The sequence below is a fragment of the Papilio polytes genome, unplaced genomic scaffold (assembly GCF_000836215.1).
Source record: "Papilio polytes unplaced genomic scaffold, Ppol_1.0 DF822067.1, whole genome shotgun sequence".
NCBI lineage: Eukaryota > Metazoa > Arthropoda > Insecta > Lepidoptera > Papilionidae > Papilio > Papilio polytes.
This window is the reverse complement of record NW_013527137.1, coordinates 8812257-8835826: the sequence shown is the minus strand read 5'-3', so window position 1 is coordinate 8835826 and position 23570 is coordinate 8812257. Positions and strand designations below refer to the sequence as shown.

General features: G+C 31.7%; 4 protein-coding genes across 4 annotated transcripts in view; 2 read left to right on the top strand and 2 right to left on the bottom strand.

Annotated features, from left to right (window-relative positions):
• Positions 1-622: 622 nt before the first annotated feature.
• LOC106107195 lies at positions 623-11178 on the top strand. The gene is made up of 3 exons (XM_013287937.1): positions 623-2765; positions 9206-9327; positions 9816-11178. The coding sequence occupies exons 1-3, from the start codon at positions 975-977 to the stop codon at positions 10210-10212; spliced, it is 2310 nt and encodes a 769-aa protein (XP_013143391.1). The 5' UTR covers positions 623-974; the 3' UTR covers positions 10213-11178.
• A 1514-nt stretch (positions 11179-12692) lies between these two features.
• LOC106107080 (probable pseudouridine-5'-phosphatase) lies at positions 12693-14332 on the bottom strand (the record flags this gene model as incomplete). Its single annotated transcript, XM_013287780.1, has 7 exons — positions 12693-12907; positions 12993-13052; positions 13153-13251; positions 13318-13448; positions 13545-13680; positions 13914-13996; positions 14170-14332. Coding segments are annotated over 7 exons (807 nt in total), but the record flags the coding sequence as incomplete, so codon positions are not given.
• Positions 14333-16676: 2344 nt separating this feature from the next.
• On the bottom strand, positions 16677-20198 carry LOC106106962 (peroxisomal biogenesis factor 19). The gene is made up of 8 exons (XM_013287622.1): positions 20020-20198; positions 19465-19635; positions 19133-19183; positions 18969-19057; positions 18564-18689; positions 17886-18037; positions 17422-17542; positions 16677-16964 (listed from the first exon to the last, which is right to left on the bottom strand). Exons 1-8 carry the CDS (start codon positions 20081-20083, stop codon positions 16854-16856), a joined length of 885 nt encoding a protein of 294 aa, XP_013143076.1. The 5' UTR covers positions 20084-20198; the 3' UTR covers positions 16677-16853.
• A 502-nt stretch (positions 20199-20700) lies between these two features.
• The window catches only part of LOC106107457, a 24381-nt gene continuing 21511 nt past the window's right edge, over positions 20701-23570 (top strand). The window contains exons 1-7 of the mRNA XM_013288313.1: positions 20701-20740; positions 21040-21110; positions 21182-21310; positions 21588-21714; positions 22155-22292; positions 22534-22627; positions 22930-23079. Coding sequence (XP_013143767.1) covers positions 21094-21110; positions 21182-21310; positions 21588-21714; positions 22155-22292; positions 22534-22627; positions 22930-23079 — 655 coding nt within the window. The 5' untranslated portion in view covers positions 20701-20740; positions 21040-21093. The remainder of the gene's footprint in view (positions 20741-21039; positions 21111-21181; positions 21311-21587; positions 21715-22154; positions 22293-22533; positions 22628-22929; positions 23080-23570) is intronic.

Here is a 23570-nt window from a genome sequence, read left to right as displayed (position 1 = left end):
TGAGAAGTATTGTGGCATGACATCACCAACAATTTAAAAAATCCTGCCGTGAAGACTCTTCAATCACTTCTGAGTTACAATATTTGCCCATGTGCACAAAGAAATTAGTGCGATATTTTTCACAACATAGATAGTTTTTTTATATTTCTGGTCAGTCTATAACTCTAATAAACACGTCGTATGTGTGTTTACAGAATAAAAACAGAAATGTTTGTTGAATAATATAATTGGAACGCTTCTTATTGAATTAATTTTAGTATTAAAATGTTTATGTCGTTGAGGTGCCATACACTGCATGCAAAGTTACAATGTTGCGTACTGTGCTTCAAAGATAATATGATTACTACTTTTTATACACACTTATACCCAAACTTATATAGAAATAAAGATAGTAGGCAATTATTCTTTCAAAACGTTATGCTTAAAATACTAATTTAAAACTTTTAAAGTTGGAAGAATTAAAAAAGATAATGTTATCAAATTCCGAATCGGTCCCATTTTAATTCGATTTTCTTGTCGATGTTTAGCGATTCGAACCGAATATTCTTAGCCTATGGAATGAAATTAAAATCAAGATATGGCAACAAAATTACGACAACATGTCATAAACTAAAGGAAGGAAAAATGAATTTATACAAAATGGCTGAGCTATAAAGACGTGTTTTTGAGTATTTCAAGCATAATGGAGCAAATTACCAATTTATTTTCCCAAAAAGAGTTTATTGCCAGTTATCCTGACATTACTAACAGTTTTACTTGTGGTGATACAAAGTGTACTGACAATAACGTGATATCAATTAACGACGACTCTGGTTACTGGAACCCCTTACGGCCTTTGAAGTGTATAAAGTGTTGTAGACTTGTCCAAAAGCCTACTCCACATTCTGTGAAGTGGTTTAATTTTAACGTTAATAAATTAGTGTGAGTGATAATGGTTTAATATTAAGACTAAGTTGGTGTGCATAAACTGAAAAATGAATAATTTTTATATGAGCGATATGCGTAATAAACGCAACCGATTCCACTTCGGTGGGTTTCTTCCGTTTCATTCCGTCACCAATTATTCATCAGACGCAACAAAAATGAAATTAGATATGAAAAATACGTTCGGGGACAACTTGTATATAGACAACCTTCATCTCATACCGGATCCTTTGAAGAAAAATTTGGCGGACTCTTTTATAACTGGAGAAGAAAAAGCAAAAACAAACATGACGTCTACAGAAGGAAACATGAAACCGAACGAAAAGAGGGATGCCCCAAACCGGGCGGAACATAGAACAGAATCATACCCATCCTTGAGCATCGTAACAAACTTCCTTTCAGGTGTCTTTAGTTTTGTATCTGGTGCTATGTTTCAAAGGCGGTCAGACTCTTCCGACTATTACGAATGCTACGATCAAAATTTCGATGAGATGGCGCCCTCTCTCCAAGCTTGGCAGCAAGCCAAGCCTGAGGATCTAAATAAAAATGGACGGGCACACAAAACTACTGTCAGTACAAATGACTCAAATAATACAAACAGTTTTAATATTAATTCAAACTGTGGAATGAATGCTGCAGATTGTGAGGAGAAACTTAATCAGGTATGTTTCCTCTTTGCTAATCAACAGCCAACTCAATGTCAGCCGGGATTATGTACAGCAGATACTCAGGTATTTGTAGAGCAGAGTCCCGCTGAGGATTGTTTTGAAGATGCCTTTACACATGAAGATTTTGAAAGCCTTCCCGACAACAGCTACTTTGAATACTATGGTCCATTTAGTAATGAACAATCACAACAATTGGTATCCGATGCACCTAGAGACAAGACTGAATATATGCCTCTTACTGAAAGTATGGAAATAACTAACACATTACCTGATATAAAAAATGAAATTGAAACATATAAAGAAATTGGATTGAATAAAACTAGTGAGAAAAATTCAAATGTTGTCTTATCATGTGAAGATAAAATTAATAAATTGAAATTACTTCTGCAAGATAGGGGAAAAGTTAAAACTAATAATGACAGTTTAAAATCACCTGAAATTAAAAAAAGCAATAATTGTAAAGAGCAAAGTGAACCTATTTCAATACCATGCAATACAAAATATGAATCAAAAACAGGGGTTAATGTTCAAAATACCGCTAAAAGTCCATCTCAAATTTCATGCTCAGAAGATATTGCAGAAGATATTAAAGAGGATTTGGAAGGTGCCTTATCTGATAGCCAAAGTTCAACCACTTCAGAATATCTAAATCCATGCAATTACTTTGATGAAGTCACTGGAAGGTTTTATTCAACCTCCGCTGAAAGTGATGATTCCTTTCAAATTGTGTTCACCGATAACCCCAATTTGGGTAGAGGGCGAATACCATCAGAGTGTGAATCCGAGGACTCATTTATTGTTTTTGATGAAACACCTGACAGTTGTTACTCCTCCAACGATGTCTTCGGTGATGAATTAAATGTTACTGGATACGACTTCATTGATACTTCAGAGTCAGACACATCAGATTCAGACTCCGAAAGTGATTCTGGATGTGATTACAAACCTACATGTAAGCTGTCTCATACATTGTCACGGACTATAGGTGATTTGACGGACGATTCTTTGTATATTGAAGCGGATGAAGTGGACTGTGCAGCATTATTTGTACAAGAAATACAAAACAGCCAAGAATTAATACAATGTGAAGATAGGACATGTGATGAAACAAAACCAAGAGGTCTACTCATTGATGAAAGGAGAAAGTTGGAGAAGAAAAAACAATGTAAAACTGTAAGTACCAATTTACTCTATCAAATAAAATAAACATATAAGATGTTCTTATTCATAAAAATCTTGAGATTTATTAAAAAAATACAAACATTATTGCTCCTAAATATTTTTACACTTCTAGGCACTAAACAGTTACTTATTTTTTAACAAAATTGTCATTTGATGATTGAAGTGTGTGACATTTACGATCACAAACAACATTAACTTGTCTCTAATATTTTGTCATAAATTGGGGTACTTATTAAACATGACTAACAAGGTTTTCGGTTAAATCTAACAATTGCAACGCAACAGTTATGCACAATAACTTATCAATTTAAATATGAACTGTATCAGCCTTACAAATAAATGTAGTATAAAGTTAAACTTAGCAATAACTTGAGTATAAGCAAAATTTGTACTAATATTTGCTTATACTCAGTTTATTCCTAAGTTTAACTTAATACTATATTTATTTGTAAGTCTGTATATGTTTTTTTGTGGTTCTGTTGTATAAATTATTTTAGTAAGTTTATTATTATTTAATGAAAGTAAATTAATCTTACATATTTATTTATTTATTTATTTCAATTCAAATAAATAACAATGTTTTTGTTATGGTATTCTATGTTCTATATATCACAAAGTTTATGTAAACAAATAAGTATTACTCATCTTAAAATTCTTAACATGATGTAACTTATATGAAAGAAAATACGACGAAATCAAATGAGTCAAGGACCCTTTCAAGATACATAGTGCTATCTTTGTTTATTTCGAAGACAATGAGCAGGACATGTTACTATAAAGATGTTTTGGCAATGAAAACTGATGGTTATACAAAATCGTAGAATTTATTCATTAAAACCGTTTGTAATGAAGGTTTTACAACTTGTTTACTTCATTTGCTTTACCTTGTCAAATAAAATCACCACTTCATTGAGTTTTCCACCTTATTACTAGAGTTATACAGTCGTATTTGTCATAATAATAGTAGCTTGAAACAGTTTGATGTAATTTCCTGACCAGGGACAAGTTCATATTTCCCCTTCATTGGTCGGCCATTTTTGTGTAACGTACGCGATAAGTTTATCATTTTGTTCCTACATACTGGATTATACTCTATTGATAAACTTTAAACGTAAAACGCGAAATATAATATGATGTAATACCAATTTTAGAAGTGTTTTAGGTGATTTTGCAACGTTTTTTTTTAATTTTTCTTTAGTTTCTAAAGTCTGATGTATAATTAATTGTGGCGCGTGAATGCGCATTCACCACCTACGTTATTTGATGGCGTCGTTTAGAAATAACTGATCTAACAGTAGGTTTCCACTGTGTAACACTTGTGTATAAATCGTGATCTATTATCCTCCTTCAAAAAAAGGGACAAAAATGTGTCGAAATCTAAAGTTATTGTAAAATGTTGATAATGAAATTGATTGAGAACAATGATCGCAGTGAAATCGCAAACAAAAACAAATATTCACTGTGCCATTGTTGGCGATCCCTGCTATGTAAACAGCATAATTTACAAAAGAGATTCAAAGATGTTTTGATCCGAGAATAGCAGAGATATTTACGAAATGATAACAATTTTGTCCTCGGGTTTTGAAAAAATCTTTATTTTCACATAAAAAAAATCTAAACGTAAATTAGACGGCAATATAACGTGATACTAGTAGAGTTGGTTCTCAAACTTAAATACGGATATCGTAGTTTTAGTAAAAAACACTTTGTCATTTAAATATGGTTAATATAGTTACGGGTTTAGAGCACAAAACGATCTTCTAGTTTTTCATTCTCCCTTTAATTGAGTAATTCATTTGACTTAATCCATATCTTGCGAGAATGTCTCGTGCGTGCTATATTTTACTAAACAAGACGCATTGCATTTACTTGTCGGTCAGTTTCAACATGTTTCGTTCAAGGGTGACTACTTGATAACGTGTGTTTACGTCGCAATATCGTTGATTTCCACCGCCAAAACGCTAAAAAGCATATTGTTCTCAGTTGTTACAGAAAAAATAAGAGATACATTACTAAAGTACTTTCACCAACACAATGCTTTAACGAACGTAAAAGTGTAATGTGGAATTAATCTTAGCTATGTGATGACGTATATCACTTATATCTTATATCACTTCTTATATATATCTGTATATATTTGTACAATATATACAGATATATATAAGAATATCTGTATATATTGTACAAATGTAGTTCTGCTATTCTGTGATGTCATAATTTGATCGTCGTATGTCACAAGATTACAATTTTTGGGTACTAGCTTTCGCCCGCGACTACGTCCGCGTGGGATTAAAAAAAACAAAAGTTAGTAGCCTATGTGTTCTTCTAGATCTATGCCAAATTTCATCTAGATCCATTAAGCCGTTTAGGCTACAAACTATAACAAACATCCATCCATCTAAACAGTCACATTTATATTATTAGTTAGAGAAAGATTTAAAACAAAGTGTAGTTTATTATTAACTCTAAAACTGAACTCTGTTACTTAGCTAAAGCCTAACCATTATTAGAATTAGGTTTTTTCATAATTAAGCATAAATTTTCATGTTGCATCAGCTTTTAATGATTAATAATGACTTGCTGATTTCCATCGACTCTTGGCCGACACGGTATCGACCTTAGCTCATTTATATAACGTTAAAGACGAGGACATTCTCTTTGGTAGAAGAGTGCAGAACTATTGTTTATTTGTTTGCATCAGGAATAAGCTTTTTACTGTTTTTTAATTTTTTTTTCATCCAATTTCTTTGTTAGTAACCATATGAAGTAGCCAGAATTACTTGCATAAGATTAAGCATTGTTTGTAACTGACAGTTATCCCTTTCATTCTTATTGACAAAAAAGAGATAGTGATATGTCTACACTCGATACATAGTACCAATCATTCTGTAGCAAAGATTATAATTGGTACATTAAACAATGGACATCCTCAACAACTAAAATAATCTTTTGTATTATAATTCATTTGATCAATTTATTACTGTCGTAGTGACATTTAATTTGTAACTACGTTACATTAAAAGTTTTAATTAAGACAAACTATTCTGTCTTAGACAAAGAGGATTTATGATGCAGAATATAGAGCTGGCATCTTAAAATAAAGATTTAACATAATTAACTAATGAAAAAGCATCGTAGAAAATTCAAGCCAATATTAATATAGCTATTTAATTGCATATTTATGTGAAATAAAGTAATAAATGTGCATAAAAAATTATTTATCATGTTTATAATAATATACGTCGTATTCGAATGAAAAATAGAGGAAATACGATATTATAGAACTTTATAATTGTTCAAAAGGGGAGATCACAACATATTAGATACTAAACAAATCCAGGAATTGTTACAGGAAGCTTCATTTACTTAGGTGTTTCAAAGAGATTAAATTAGTAGAGTGGACATTCCGAACACTTTCCTTCAAATTTTGCAGCATAATCTCTCCCTGTTTTTGAATAGATAAAAGGACGCCACGTCTGCTCTGTCAAAAGACATTGTATCAGTGTAATGGTGCTTCGCAATATCCCGTCTATTGTAATGTTGAATGTCTTTGGGATGTGACACTTACTATGGGTTTCCCGACACCTGTACAAAACATGTCTTTTCTCCCTTACTTTAATGGGAATAAAAGAGATGTCAATATCTTAATTTTGTATGTAATGTTACAACATATTTTAACTACACATGATTACTAAAATTTTGATTAAATATTACGATTAGAATTCACCAGTATGTAGTGCATAGTAAAGTTCTAAATTGATTAACAATATTCGAGGTGTTTATCATTTGAAATATCTATTGAAGGAAATGACTAAAGAATTTCCTTTATTCATCATATTGGTTTACCGGCATGAATACTCAAATATGGTACTTTTAAAACATTTCGCAACACTTTACTATCTAATATTAATTTCCCAGATAGTAAGACCGTATCTTATCTGAGCGCAATTGATTGGTTCAGCGGAATTTATTGTATTTTTTTGCTCATCTCCATTGTTTCCTTGTAAAGGTCAACGAACATAAACAATTCTGTTTATACTTTAATCGGGGGCATGCGTACTGTAATGATTCAGAGGATATAGTGACGTCACAATTATGAGTCATCCGCCACGTATAAATTGTCTCAGGGCCGTTCCGACTTGTGACTGACCATTTCACAAGACAAGACAGTGGAGTAAAGTTCGTGGAAAACCACTGTGACGTCACGTAGACAAAAAATTTAGTCTTGTTGATGTTATAGTGAAGTGCTTTTTTGTACACTGTACAATGACAACGTTGTGACGTCATTTTGATCCCATTCTATTCACCTCATGAGTAGTAAAACATTCAAGTCTTCAGATATACAAGAGTAATGGAAAATAGATTTTTCTCCCGAGATTATATCTCTCTTAGGGAACCGGTCTTAGTGAAAGTTTTGAACTTAAAGTAGCGAACGTAGGAGCCCCCTACTATGTTTTCGAACCAATGGCTCTAGTTGTTTTGTAATAAATAAAGCAATGAATACACCATTTCTTTAACGGCTGACGCAACTGATTGTGTCGGAATGTCGGAATGTTGTTACAATTTTAATAGCTGATTGTGCTGTGGGTAAATAATTGTTTTACTTCATCTAATAAATAGAGTATTGTTAGACGGCGCTTTGTTTTATTATTATTCTTTTAAGATCTATTTTCATTACCTGTATTATTATTTTTTTATTAGCGGTAAACACCGGTAGGTTTTTTTTTCCTTTTTTGTCATCGTGGATAATTTTTTTTTTAATGTGATGGACACTATAATTTATATATTCTAATAGAACATTTTACAATTACATCTAAATTATAGGAAAGTGTCCGAGGGCTTTTTGGAAACATCAAATAAAATTTTCAAACTGATAATTTCTTTCTTGCTATTTGTATTACAAAAAAATGACGGTGACAATGAGTTGATCATGTATTGACACGTCTATAGCCAAATTTAATTAGCCATATTTGAAATATTTTAGTACTATTTAGTACTAACATATAACAATACATTCACGACTTGATCTTTGACAAAAAAAAACATTAGTTTGCAAACTAAACACGAATGTTATGTTGGTCATCATTATCACTCACTTTTTGATCATGTCACCTTTTACGCAATCCATCCATCTCTTTCTAGGTCTACCTCTGTCGATGTACCCTTCCACACTCATAACTAACGTTCTTTGTAACATGTGATTCATCCCTCCTCATAACATGCCCATACCATGTTAACCTATTACTCCTTACCTTCTCTACTACTGGGGCTACTCTCAAACTTCCTTTAATATACTCATTTCGTATCTTAGCCATTCGTGTTACATACGAATGTTATGTTGATTGACTCTAAATCGTAATATGTATGTCATTGTTATTATTTTAATTGGTAAACAACACATTTGTATTGTTATTCATAATATGTACCTAATTGACCTCAATCAGTCCATGACCTTGATCAATGTCACAGTTGTGCATGTTGACCGCTCATTAGCTATCTCTACACGAATTCTTGCGTGATTAGGAACTCCAGGATGGTGTCATTGATTTGATGTAGGTGAGGTCTAGGCCATAACACCTTACTAGATTTTTCAATGCCCAACCTTATTCATTGCACTAGAATGTATCTAAAATTTATGTAGGTAGACAAAAAAAATAACTAAAAACCTTATTAATTTGGTTGGGAGTATTGTCAGAATTAATTGAAACTCTTTTGCAATTATTTTTAAAGGTTTGCAAGGTTTCGTTTCAATTTAATTAATTAATTATTAAGTTCCCCTGAAATATTTGTACTTCTTTGTCAGTTGACACACAAATGTATAGATAATGTTTATTGGTTATTGTTAATTTATAGTAATTATAAATATTGAATGTACTGTTGCAATGTTTTGTGTTTCAACATACTGCAACTGTGTTGACCTCACGTATTTATTCTACACCAAAATTTACTTTGAAACTATAACGTTTGTGTAACTTCATTAACAAATTAAACACTATTAGTAGTACTTATTTATTATTTTTTAAGGTTAAATTATTTAGTGGTATTTTGCGAAGTGATAATGAACCAGACAGTAATATGATTGAATGTGGATGACTATATTGGTAAAAAAAGTATGGATGGATTGTGTGACTTCATGTATGATGGCTAAGAGTTAGAAATGTAAATTATATGTAAAACTTTCCTATACAGAGATGTATAAAAAATTGTACAAACCTTTTATAGGGAACAAGATAAAAAGCCGAAGTCGAAGAATTTCTTCCAGCGGCATGCCGCTGGCCAAATTTCTTGTCCAACCTTATCCAAGATTTGATCAAATATTTAATAGTGCTAAGATGGAACTTTTGGCAAATGTTTGAACAAATATTGGATATGGTTGTTGGACAAGAAATTTGTCCAGTGGCATGCCGCCCTAAGAAATCTTTCCGCCATAGGTACGGTTCTCGCCGAACCCACCCAAGGTGCACGTGATGAGAGTTTGGGCGTTCGCAGCGCGGCAGGCGCGGGCCGGCCACTGGGAGCGGCACGCTCTTGATCGCGAGAGGTTCAAACGAAGGTTAGTACCGAATACAACCCTGAGGTGCAAAGAGTTATAAGGGCGTGCGCACATCTGAAACATAACTATCGCACAACTGTTTAGTAGCGATTTGATTCCTAAGAGCTAATATGAGGTGAGTACACTACTCGATTTTTAGTTTAACAGTTGAATTTGCTGCGAAACAATAGACAATCGCACAACAGATATGCGATAGTTAGGTCAAAGGTGTGCGCCCTCTCAAAGTTGTCATGTATAGAATAACAAAAATATATCGGCAAAATGTGATTGGGATTTCCCAAGACCTAACCGAACTATAACTATTTACTCTGATAGATTAAGCAATACGGGTGCACGTGATGTTATAAATTCAACTTGTAAATATTTAGTCACGGATTTATTAATGGAAAATACCGAATTTCAAATAAATATGTAACAATAAATTTTTATGATGAAGTTATTTCACTTCAAAGAAACATAAATATGCTGAAGTTTCTTGCTGATTACAGAATAGCCGATGTTGAAATGGCGGTATCCTGGGTGCTAAAGCCTCAGCACAGAGCACGTGTGATGTTCCAACGTTTCATGCCTTGGTGGAACGCCCAGAAGAGGAAAGAACTTGCCGAGAAAGAGAAAGAAGATGCAGAGGTAAAAGAAACGCCGATAGATAAAAACGTAGAAATAAATTCTGAAATTATTAAAGAAACAACAAATGAAGCAAACCAAGTAAAGAAAGAGGATATTGAAGTAGAAAATGGTCTTAATGACATTTTCGAAGTAAGTGGGACAAATAATAAAAGCATGTCTCACAAATGTCTAAATAACGATGAAATTGCGCTAGATGTTAGCAAATTGAACTGTCTAAAGCTTGGTATACACGGCAATGACGTAGACGTTTCAACTTAATGCGGTGGTATAGTTCGGCGACCATTTAAATAAAACCTTCGTCGTCATTGCGGACAGTGAGGACCAAAGTATTTGAAATTAATTAAATGTTTGTGTAGTTCATTTTTTCACTTTTTTATTATTTCATTTTTCTTATCAAGAAGAAGGCAATTTAATAAAAATATCGATTCCATCCTTAGCTGTAAAAAAAATATTTCGCTTCAAAAATTTTCAACCTTGACATTTAGGTACCCGTCTAAAAATAAAAACTAGTCGCGTTGATATGCTGGTTCATTCACTATTGCGATGATTACGGAGTTTTTATTACTATGGCTATCGGACTATATGGACGGGGAAGGTTGACAACAAAAATATCAACCAGTGGTAGTAACAAAACTACAATTTTAAAATGTGTTCATAGACAGGTATAAAGATCTCAAGCTGAAGATAATACGATATCAGTAATACATTTATAATAGCAATAAGAGCAAGCGCACAGTGACTAAACAATCGCACAATTGTTGTGCGATTGTCAATTGTTTTGCAGTCTTCAATTGTTTAGTTGCACAAATAAAAGAGTAGTGTGACTAAACAGTTGTGCGATAGTTTAATCAAACGTGCGCGCGTTCTAAGCATTTTAAGATCTGTTAAATGCCAGGAAGACTGAAGACCTGTCGATACGACTACTTATACACGCTATAATAAGAACTATAGCGTGAATTGTGATATAAAATGTATCGGTAACCACCGAAGCCGAAAAAATATACATCCTGTATCCTCTATACAGATACATACATACGTTTACAATTATACATTTATTTTTGTCTAAACTTGACTAAGAGGCAGATACTACAAATTCTAAACATTAAGGTTGTGAAAATCTGCCTCGATGATTATAAGAATCAACAAATTTCATTTGAACTGTAGTTTGATCAACAAAACTGCAATACACATTGAAAAATATTTTTTTTTTCATCACGTTTTCCACAAAATTTTATTGATCGAAAACAAAAACACATTAATAATATCAAAACAAAGAAACTTACACGACCACACTGCAGTTAAAAATAGAAACTTGATAACTTATCTATTAAAGCGGTTTTAAAAACTAAAAGGAACAGAATTCGCTGATAATAATTTGAGTGCACAGAACGTGCCTAGCGACGGCATCTTCGTGTCGCTTAAATCATTATTAGTAATGGTATATCTCTAATTCAAAGGTCAATAGAAATATATATTTTTTGTATTTATAATTACATTACATTTTACACAAGTTTCTGGAACATAATAAAAAAAGTTGAGGTACTCGTGAGTAAAGATTTACTTAAAAATGACCTTAAAGATTAAAGATAAATTAATTGAACTTGGAACGTTTGAAAGTCCTTTAAATAATGACAAAAATTGTAAAACATTCGCAAGAAATACATTAAAAAACCAATACTTGAATGAACCGATGAAGGAAAACAATTTTGCACTTTGATTTGCATTAAACACATCAAATTGATTTTTTTTTAATATACATTAAGATTCTATACGCATTTATTAGGGGACGGTTTTTCTTTCTATAAAGAAACTTATAATAAAATAATAGTTGATTCTCATACTTAAATACTGAGCCATATTTTTGTCACCAGTGAAGATTTTTTTTTTTTTTTATCTTTCGATCTTAAAAAATCCATCTAATTTTTGCCATTACGATCAGATTAGTCTAAAAATCCTCAATTTTTATCTTGTTATCGGTAGTTTCAATATTTAAGTAAAAATAAAACTATTTTTTAATTTAAAGGAAGTCCGCACGTTATCGCATTTAATATTTCTGATACTATAATTCAGATCGTAATGGTTATATTTAGAAAGGGTCTATTTTAAACAGTGGATCATGTCAATGGCTCAAAACAAATATATCCCAATATAACCATATAGAATGAAAAACCTTTTCTAATAGTGGTTTGAGAAAACTTTATTTTGGTAATAATCATTGTTTTTTTCTTGCTCAAATTTTTATTCTTCATTTTTCTTTGTTATAGCTATCACCCACTAAGTTTTTTTTCACTAATTAGCATTAAATAAGATGTGTATTATAATGTAACATAATGTAATATAAATTTGTGTAAAATATAGATTTATCTATGTAATTTAGTTAATGTACACAGTACTTTATAAAGTAGAATTAAAAGATTTTATTTTCCTTATTTATTCAAATATCCTTCAACGCTGATTTATTTTAAGCTATTGTTTCGATTTTTTTTTTATAAATTCTATTTGAGTGTTTAAAAAAAATTACGAGTTTTGTTCAAAATTGAAAGCTTTTTTGCCGCAATATTTTCTGTGTAAACATCATTAAGTGTATCTATATGTTAAATATTTATTAAATGTACTTTATAGAGTTAAAACAAAATTAATTGTGATTAATAACAATATGGGTTTGGTTTTAAAGCAAATAAAAAAAACTGAAAAATACCAATGTCTTTTATTTATCAACAAAAATCAACATAACAAAATATATTGATATATAGAAAAAAATTTACAATAAAAGTTTAGACGTATACCAAGATTTAGTACTACCCTCACAGTATTTGTTTCATCTGCCTTTTACGGCATCTTTAAATGCGGGTATTCCGAATAGAGTTGGATCCAAGTCCAGTAAGGATTTTAAGACAATTGTTGCTTTCAACGTTAATTGTTTATCGATACGATAATCCGGTATCATAACAACCTGAATATAAATACCATTAAAATCGGGGAATTAAAAAGTAAACTTTAAGAAGACACAAAAATAAAAAGGTAAATAATTAACGCACCTGCATCTTAGCTCGAACCGCTGCTTCGACTCCTACGACCGAATCTTCGAAAACGAGACACTAAAAATAAAAATAAGCGATTCACTTCTCTAGTCACAAACCAAGTCAGTGCTTTGAAACGCTATCAGCATATCTTGCAGTGGTATGTCGACCCAAATACCTGTGTGGGGTTCGCTTTCGGCGTGAACCTAGATGCACCTAGCAAGTACATATCCGGTTGAGGTTTGCCACGCTTCACTTCCGGGTCAGTAATGCACACCTAATATAAATTTATTAGTTAACTAAGTATATTTAAATTCTATAACAATAATGCATTAAAAATTACCTTATGATGAAATAAACCGAACAATTTAGGTCTCGCTTTTGCGTGCATCTGTACAGCTTGGTCTGTGGAATTGGTGACCAGCGCTATAGGAATCTTACTAGCATTAAGATGCCATAAAAGTCGTTCAGCACCTAAAGTGGTTTTAGTTTTAAACCAATTATAAAAATAGTAATAGACTACTGACTGGAAAAATATTAGGAATGTTATAAAATGAGGAAACGACTTACCGTCTTTGTATGGTGCGTCTGTTAGGTTTTTTTGTACCATATCAGTCATTTGCTTTTCAAATTCATCCACAGATATTGATAGCTTTAATGCACTTACGACTCCGATACTTAACTGACGATCAGTTACGCCATATAGCTTAAAAAATATACTAGTGTAGTAAAGGTAACTAATGTATTCTAACGAAAAGTATTCTTTTAGAAACTAGCACTACAACTGGCCTGTGCTATCTTTTCTCGTTAAGTTGATCTAATTATTCAAAAGGTACTTTATAGTAGAACGAGGTAAGGTAGTAAATTAATGATATTGTGATTAACATCTGGTCGTATTTTTTAACACCTCAAATAAGTACTCAATCTTATTAAGTTTACCTGGTTTTGTAATTCCGTGGTGTACTTTTTACCGTATCTCTGACATATTTTCTGTATTACTTTGTGGTATATGATTTCTGAATCTGAAAATTATTTGATAAAATAGTATGGAATAGTAAAAATATTTATAGTCTATGGTCTCCATCATAGTGTGGTAATCAAAGTAAAAAAAAACATTATTCAAGTCGTAGCCATGTAGTATTAAAAAATACAAAATTAAAATGCGTTTTATGTAAATTAGAACAAAAATCCATACCCAGTATAGTTCCATCTAAATCGAATAGGCAATGAGTAACTTTTTTATATCCCTTTGTGGTACATAATTTATTTTGTAACAACAGAGAATTCAAATTGGATCCCTCATAAAGCAAAAGGGTTCTGTAAAATTTTGTAACTGTCCGACTCCTATCATTTTGAAAAATTTAATTTAGTTTTGTGAAAAATCTTTGAAATTTAATCTGACTTATGTCAACTATTAATTTTTTTGCAGGCATATTATTGAAATGCCGTCAAATGTCAAGAATAAAGAATGAAAATCATCGAAAAAGAACAAAAACAGCTTCAAATAGACCTGCTTTCATAATCACACTTCATACATAATATAAATACACATATAAATGCGAATTTTTAGATGGATGGATGGATGTTTGTTAGCGTTTGTAGCCTAACGCTTACACCTATGGCCTTTAATTAAATTTAGTATAGGTGTAGAGGATAGTCTGGACGAACACATAGACTACTCACTTTTGTTTTTTTATATCACACATACGAAAGCTAGTAGTTACATAATTTATGGCGAAGTTAGAAAGGTAATTTATCTGTGATTAACATGGATTATGTTTTTTCATTATTAATTTTAAATTTCACGCGAACGGATTCGCGGGCAATAGCTAGTATGATAAATAAAACACAATAAGTATTTAAAACAATTTTAATATCAACTAAATAAAACACAAATGCAACTTTACTACAACGTAGGATATATTGTATTCAATATGATAACTAATCAACTACAAAATAACATTTGTGCCAGGAACTACGTATTTACGACTTTAACAGCCAAATTAATCAAGCATTTAATATTCATATTATTTCAATACAAAACTTAAAGTTTGTAAACAAAATTTCGTAACTGTATATCCTTAAAAATAAACACTAGTTAAATAAGTATTTTAACACTTTGGTTGCCAGAAATTAATAGCTTTAGTATTTAAACTCGAAGTATTTTATGGTTAGGTGAATGTTTACAAAAAATCTAATTCCACACATTCATATTAATTGTCTTATTTTATTTAACATATTTATGTAAATAACATTTCAGTTCAATATCCATTCTCTACATCAAACGAATAGTTAGTTTACAAACATTAAGTTTTGATTATCGGAACACTACATTGATAATACAATACCTATTTTTAAGTTTTTTATAATATTTGGACTATTTTCTCCCTATTAATAATATAGAGTATTTATAGCAGTCCACATTCAGTTTTGACTGAACAGTCCGACTGCATTTAAGACTGAAGATAGTTTTGAATGTTACAGAATTAAAAGAATTATTTATTTTAAGCGATACGATATCATTAGATTGTCTTTGGCACTCAAAGATAAATAAAATAAAGTTAACTCATATAAATATATAAATAAACAATAAAACTTCAAACCCTGTTAGGGTTAAAATTTTAATGTCAATCAAAATTGACTTCACAAACACGATTAGGCACATTGTAGTCTCTACGTGTTTTAAATAATTATTTTTTTAATACTTTAAAATTGCCTAAGATATGGCCTATTTTATTTTGATGTAACTTTACATTGATTTGTGATGCATATCTCAACCACTCTAAACCAAGCCTGCACCAATAAAACTAAACACAGAACTAATTATAAATACCTTTATCCTCATTTATAACATTTTTTAAAACAAACTCCTTTACAATATAAAGCTAAATTTCAATAATAAAACATTCATTTTAACAAAATATAATTGCATACTTTTTAAATATATAATTATAGAAAAATTATTTTCAAATAAACCTTCTAAACTACAAGTCATTCTCATTTTAAAATATTTTTTTATTACTGGATTACATTTCCTACATCAGAAAAAATTCTTACTAACCAGGATCATTTATTTATTAATATTGATCAGCCAAGTAATATTTACCTAAGCAATAGGTATTACACGTTTTTTTTTATATTCTAAAAACAAAAATCATAGACAAAACATCGAATGACATATAAAATGTCAGAGCATTCTGACAGCTGTCACTGCCATCCGATTATTCGATTATCTCGATATATCGATAATTTGTTTTTATTTATTAATAGCGATATAGAGAATTCGAAATATTTTTCAAATGATCAAAGTATACTGTAAGACGGATAGCATTTACTTGAAAGCACACATGATATGTCGCTTACCATTTACTAAAATTCCTATTACATTATAATTACTAGAGAATCTAATAGAAATGAGAAATTATAACAAACATCTAAATTTACCTTTATAAGGCTGTATTAGAGACTCAAAACAGACATGTTTATTTAAACCCAGAAATTAAAAAAAAGCTATAGACTATATCAGCCAGTTACATGTGTAAGGGCCTGTCCCACCACTGGCTGATACAGGCTGAGATAGCTAAAAAATGACGTGACTGTCAGATAACGGAACAAATACGATATTTCCATCACATATTTTACACGTTAGATTGTTATCAGACAATTTATAATTTGGTGGGACAGGCCCTTAATATAATTTCTCATAAACTATTAGTGTACAAGTTAAAATGAAAATCCGCACTTCTACAACCGGGCTGAATATCAATAATAATAATTATTTTTTAAATATATTGTGATTTATCCATCACATGATTTTATCGACTATTAAAACCTTAGCCTCCATATATTAACCATACCTCGTTATTACAATTTCCTAGTTTACATGACAGCGCACTGTCCGCCGTCTTGTGGGGCGGGGGGAGCGAACCCTGGGGGAGCGGCGCCTATCTCACCCACCAGATCCTTAGGGGGCTGACCGAGATCTTGCATCTGTAAAGTAATATTAATCTATACTTCTATACTTAAATAATAAAGCGTAAATACTTTGTGGCGTAGTATGTCAACAATAACAGCATATTTTTGAATAATTCTTTCTTTAATAAAAAGCCCTACACGCTTTAGGCTATATATTTTAAAGCTATTAAATTAGGGGATAAACAAAATAGAAAAAAAAACCCTATGTGTGAAAAGGACCATAAAATACAAGCTGCCAACATCAAGGAAGCATGGTTGCCATTGTTATTTTGACATTTGCAATTGAAAATTTGACAAATGTAAACAGTAAAATAATGTTTTTATAATTTTACGCGGATGAAGCAGCAGGGGAACAGCTTGTAAATAATAAATTGAATGGTATTAAAAACAAAAGTAAGTAGCCTATGTGGCAACAAACTCTACCAAACATCCATCTATCTAAACTTTCCATATTTAATATTAGTAAGATTACCTGCTGCATGAGATTCAGTACAACTTCAAAGCGTTTCCTCTTCACATCTTCAGGGTCGGACTCCTGCTCCGGCTCCAGCTCAGCGCACACTTCCTCCATCAGCTTTTGTTGCTTCTCGAATCTGGAATAAGTATTAAATTAGCACAATGTATATATTTATGTATATGCTTCTATTATGACGTAAAGTGCTAATTATAGAACAGAAAATTTCCTCTCAATCAAGGGTTTTTATCAGTCCTTATATCACTTAATTATGAACAATGATAGAGATGTTTGGAAGAGCAGCACATACTGTGCCGACCCTCCGTAAGGGACAAGGTCAAGTAGATGATGAATTATGAACAATTTCCAAACACTCATAATAAAAGTTACTGTCAAAAAATTAACTACCAATTGTAATTGAAGTAAAGCTGTTAAAATTTCATGCAATATTAAAAATAAAAAAAAAATTTAAAAAACTCTACCTGTCATACTCAGCTTGTTCAATCTTTCCTTTATTATCAGCCAGCCAAGTGGGGTAGCGTTCTACAAGGTCTTTCAGTGACGGATATAGAACCTCCTTGGATAACAGTGATTGCATCATGCCTTGCATGAATGGCACAAACATGTTATTCTCCTGAAAAAAAAGAAAGAATATTACCAGGGACTTCGTCCATGCAGAATTTAAACAATTACTATAGTTTGTCTAAATAACATAGATTAGTTTAGTTTAGAATTCAATTTGTATCATTTACTTTCATTATTTGTTATAATCATTATTAATTTGAGAAAACAGTGTTTTTTTAATTCATAAGTTATAACTATGAATCTATCGATTCCAACTTCTATAAGAATTAAAATCGAAAAACGATAAGATTCATGACTGATTTTACACAACCCATCCCTACTAAATTTCAAATGAATTGTCAAACTAATCTATCTTATTTAGACAAACTATAAGCTTATATGACCTTCCAGACTATATGCTACATCTGTGTTAAATTTTATAGACATTGTGGTTGTGGATATACCTTTTAACAACTTTTGCATGTACAATATTAGTAAGATTACTATAAATATTTTTATGGTTATGATTAAATTTGTTTTTATGTGACACTTATTTTTTATCATAATAAATATGAATTGCTGCATATAAATATTACCTGTCCTCCTTCACCCATATTAAAGTTGGCAAACATATTTGCTAAATCATTTTCAGAGAATGGTGTCTGAAGATTTTCCGAATCTGTGTTCAGATTCTGCAGAGTTCGTGTGATCGCTTCTGATACCTGAAACAAGAAGTTTTTTAATCACACATACACAAAAGTTATATGAAATATCCATAGTTTATCAGCATAACAAATAAATGCGGTAAAAAGTATAGTTAAACTTAGGAATAAACTGAGTATAATATTTGCTACGAGTTGACTAATTAACTAAACATTTCTGTGCAACTTTATCTACATGGAAATTAAGCCAAGGGATCCATATTCTTTTGTTCATATCTTTTCTAGACATATTTCTTTGACAACTTGTACTTGTTGGTCGACATAAAATCGGTAAGTCACCTCATTAATTTTCTCCTGAGTAGCGGGATCATTGCCATTGTCAACTGCAGGTGCATCCGAGGGAGGTTTTAATACTTGAGCCGCTGCCTCTGTTAAAAACATTATTTATTTTAACAATTTAGTTTTTTAAATTGTTAACTCTGAAATATTCAATGGATATTTACCAGCCATTTTGGAGAAGGTATGCGCAATCTGATCCTGAGTTACATTTTCATCTGTAAAGGATAAAATATTTTTGTATTAAGTACCCAATGAGTAATTAAATACTTCATATTAGAAAAGATTTTGTGGTAATCACCACTGGAGGTCAACATTTAGCTGTGGGAAAAACTCAGGTCCAAGGAAAACTTGATGGTTACCTAATATTGGCAATTTGAAAACCTAATTGGCCGCCTGACCAGAAATATAAAACCTCACATAATTGAGAAAAAATATGGAACTAATTTCTATGCACTTTAGAGAGTGATAATAAAGTATCAGAAGCAACTTTCTGTACCTGGAATTCCACTAAAATTGCCGAGAAGTGATGCCATGTTGCTCTCAAACTGGGCAGCTGCTTCTTTTATGAATTCTTCATTCCACACATTGATGGTAGTTTCTTCCTCTGTGTTATTCCCATTTTCTTCCGTGTTTCCTTCAGTTTTTTGTATCATGTCTTGAAGTGCACCTTTAATAAGACATTTAGATTAGATTATTATGTATTCTAATAGGATCTTTAATATCATTAGTGAAAAAGAATGTTGGAAATGAATATACTTGAAGACATTTTATTAATTTTTCTATTTGATATGTTGAGTCATTTATAAAGGACACTAGCGGAGACTTATTTTGTCGCCTATATAATAATTGGCAATGTCAATAAAAGTGTTATTGGGTTTATACCAATATGATGTATTGAACATTGTATATTTTATGAAGCTATACTTTTTAAAAATGTATTTCAAGTAGAATAGATCACGCTCTTATAATTTAAATTAAATATGAACTAGGTTAAAGATTGTGTAATACCATGACAGAACAGAACATACAATAAGACAAAAAACAAACTTACTGTCCAATAAGTCACCGAGTTCAGGATCAGCGTCCTTTTTGGAAACATCTTTATTTTCAGACATTGTTGGATGGAAAATATAATTGAAGTTCAAGGAATTGAAACCGGATAAAAGGAATTTCAAGTTTTGACACAATTTATATCATCTGCGTCACAGATTGACAGAAGAAATTATTGATTGATTGCAATCAAAGAGTATATAACATCACTTTTTTCTTGTGGTACAGGTGATATCAGGGGTGAATTAAATTGTTAAAATTACTAAATAAACCTTCTTAACAACACATTATGACCAGATGCATAAAGTTAAAGCTGAAATTATCCACAATTATTTTAAATTACTGAATTCCATAAATATCATGTGATTTTGACATTCATTATTTCAGTGTAATGTTGCCACAGATATTGGTCACGGCATTTAATTCACGGATTTACTTTTGTTACTCTTATTCCGTTACTTAATGCATTTACATTTTAATTTTTATTGTAAATATAGCAAGTACACTTCAACTTTTATTTTGTTAACCATGATTTTAAAAAGATGACAGGCTGTAAGCAATGACAACATTGCTGTTGAAGGTTGCCGCCAAATGAAAACAATTTAAAAAATGTTCCAAACAAAAACATTCGTTAGATTTGTAAACATGGATAAAAACACTAAACAGTAATGGTTATTATTTGAATTACTAAAATAAAATATAAAAAGCGGAAAAAATAAAATGTAAGTAATCACTACGTTCTTATGTAAACGGCATTTTCTCTCCTTTTAAATTAAAAGATAGAATAGTAGGGAAATGTTAAATAGTTATATCAATTTTAAAAGTATTGAGAATTGGGAATGTACTATTTATTTGTGCAATATGTATTAGATATGCTATGTCTTAGAATAGAGGACTACATTCTGTTCAAGGTATGGGAAAACGCTTATGTCCAACAGTGCGCAGATAAAGACATGATGATCGTGATGCTATATTTTTGATATTTATTGGTAATAATGTCAGAAACTACTATTTTTTGCAGAAAAAAAAATTGAAGATAAATTTTTGTTGTTGAAAGAGCTTCAAAGAATTTACAATGGCTGATAAAAAGAAGTAAGTATGAGGAATCATTGGCTACTACGATGTGAATGGAACGAAATAACTTAGCATTTCTTTATTCGTAGAGGAACTGCTGCAGGAGATGCACCGACAGAAAAAAAACCTGAAGGAAAAGGTAAAGGGAAGGGGAAAGAAGAACCTGTACCACCAATACCCGAAGAGATACCGAAGACAGCTTCAGAAATTGCTAGAGAGTAAGAATTTCAAAGTATTCTAGAATCGTCATCATCCTTCTCCTTAGCATTCTTCTGCAGGGTAGGCGCAACAGGTTTTTGTCCTCCACATCAACTCTATCATCCGTCATCTCAGTCATCACTCTCTTCTTGATTATGTAATCTTTTACGCAATCCATCCATCTCTTTCTAGGTCTACCTCTACCGGTGTATCTCTACACTCATAACTGACGTTCTTTCAGTTCATTTTCAATTCAACGTTTATTTACTGAATTATTCACGTGTTTCATTATTACAGAGAAGCTGAATACAGAGCTATGTTGCGGAAAACTCGCTTTAAAAAACGATGGCCAGAGGTCACTAAAGTACCGATAACTACACGACCTTGGAAACCACCTTCTCCGCCACCGAGATTACCGCCGATTGTTAGTTACAGACTGTTTATTAAATAAAAATATACCCCTACTCTTACTGTTATAATACCATTTTACTTACGACTAGCTGTTGCTCGCCTCTTAGCCCAAGTGAAATTTAAAAATATAGCCTACTATCGCCCGCGACTCCGTCCGCGTGGGATAAAAAAAAACAAAAGTGAAAAGCCTATGTGTTCTTCCAGACTATCGTCTACATCTATGCCAAGTTTTATCGAAATCTGTTCAGCCGTTTTAGCTACAAACTCTAACAAATATCCATCCAACCATCTAAACTTTCGCATTTATAATATTAGTATGATGTTACTCCGCGATGACGTAGCGTTTTAATTGTGAAAGAATTTTTTAAGTCGGCTCATTAATAAACGAATTTATTTTTCGAATTCATATAACAATAATAATTTAAATTCAAATTGCATGTGCTACTTGTATAGATTATAGAGCAACCGGAATTCAAAACAAGAAGATGGGTTCCTCCATACATGAAGCGTCGGAGACGCCGGCCAAGGTTGCCGCGTATCCCTGCCGAGGAAATCACTCAACCCCTATACGAATGTACGAAATTGAGAAGGGTAAGTTTATAGTAACGGATAATGATTGACAAAAATAATTAACAATTTTACCCACAAAATTATCTTCAACCACGTCATAAGTAACTTAGATAAAATTAACAGAATTTTGATTAAATTGTTCCCAATTAAATTGAATTTCCCCCAACAATTGATTTAGAAAACTTTGCAAGTGACAGTGATTTTTAATTTTTACTCTTTGTAATTTTTTTTACTGTGTAGGTATTTCAATTTTGTATTACAGATATGGCATAGTTTTATGCAAATAGAGAAAAATAAAATGATCCTTCAAGGAACTGTAGGTTGTAATTCTAAGAAGTATTCATCAACTGCTTGCGGTAATTATCTCGATTCTTATTTATTTTTATAGGTATCAGTACCGGTTTTAGGGCTACTAGTGCCGACGAGATTCTTACGATGCCACCTTTTAAAGCACTGAGAATTCCCAGACTTGGTGTGCCCCCCTTTCTATTTAGAACTCTGGGTCTCTGAACCGCGCTTTACCCTTATACCTTGCAGAGAAATTTTCTAGCTTGATTACAATTATTGTGTGCTTGTTCATCTTCTTAGCTAATTTCTAGGTTTTTTTTTGGCAAAGTGTTTTACTTATTTCCTGTTTCCTTACATTGATAAATTTTAGGGTCTCAAACGGGTTGCATAGCTGTGATCTGTCGAGCCCTGCTAGAAGAGAAGTCGCCGGCGCAGCTTTTGAGAAGAGATGTAGATGAGGTTATAGAATGGGGGGATAGGTTTTATAAGCGCTGCATGGTGGCTCTCAAGTGCTATAAAGGTTTGCTTAACTTTTTTACACTTATTATTATTCTAAGCTAGCTGTTGCTCGTTACTTCGTCTGCGTGAATTTAAAAAAAAGGCCCCTGTTACTCACTGATAACGTAGCTTTTTAATGGTGTAAGAATTTTTGAATTCGCCCCTGTAGTTTTTGAGTTATTACCATACATACAAAAATACGAATTTTTCCGCTTTTTAATATTAGTATATGTAAGTATAGGCTAGTATAGCTAGATTATTTTAATATATAGATGTGCTATGTAGTTATATATGTTTGAAATAATATTTTAACCTAAGCTTATAAAACGATTATAATATTTTTTTGTAAATATCTCAAATTACTAATGATTCTATCAGTTTGCAGTATCTCAAACCAACAGCAGATCCAGGGTGGGGGTCATGGGTTCATGACACCCCCTGAGCTGGTTGGTCAAAAGCTTGACAAAATATATTTACATATTTTGTCAAGCTCTTGACTTGACCACAACTATG

Excerpts from the sequence above, each read along its gene's own strand:
- LOC106107195 (XM_013287937.1), top strand. The coding sequence starts at position 975 with ATGAATAATTTTTATATGAGCGATATGCGTAATAAACGCAACCGATTC. Across the intron at positions 2,766-9,205 it reads AGAAAAAACAATGTAAAACT|GTACGGTTCTCGCCGAACCC; the intron begins GTAAGTACCAAT and ends TTTCCGCCATAG. Across the intron at positions 9,328-9,815 it reads CGCGAGAGGTTCAAACGAAG|AATAGCCGATGTTGAAATGG; the intron begins GTTAGTACCGAA and ends TGCTGATTACAG.
- LOC106106962 (XM_013287622.1), bottom strand. The coding sequence starts at position 20,083 with ATGTCTGAAAATAAAGATGTTTCCAAAAAGGACGCTGATCCTGAACTC. Across the intron at positions 19,058-19,132 it reads TACCTTCTCCAAAATGGCTG|AGGCAGCGGCTCAAGTATTA; the intron begins GTAAATATCCAT and ends TGTTTTTAACAG. Across the intron at positions 17,543-17,885 it reads GAACAAGCTGAGTATGACAG|ATTCGAGAAGCAACAAAAGC; the intron begins GTAGAGTTTTTT and ends TACTTATTCCAG.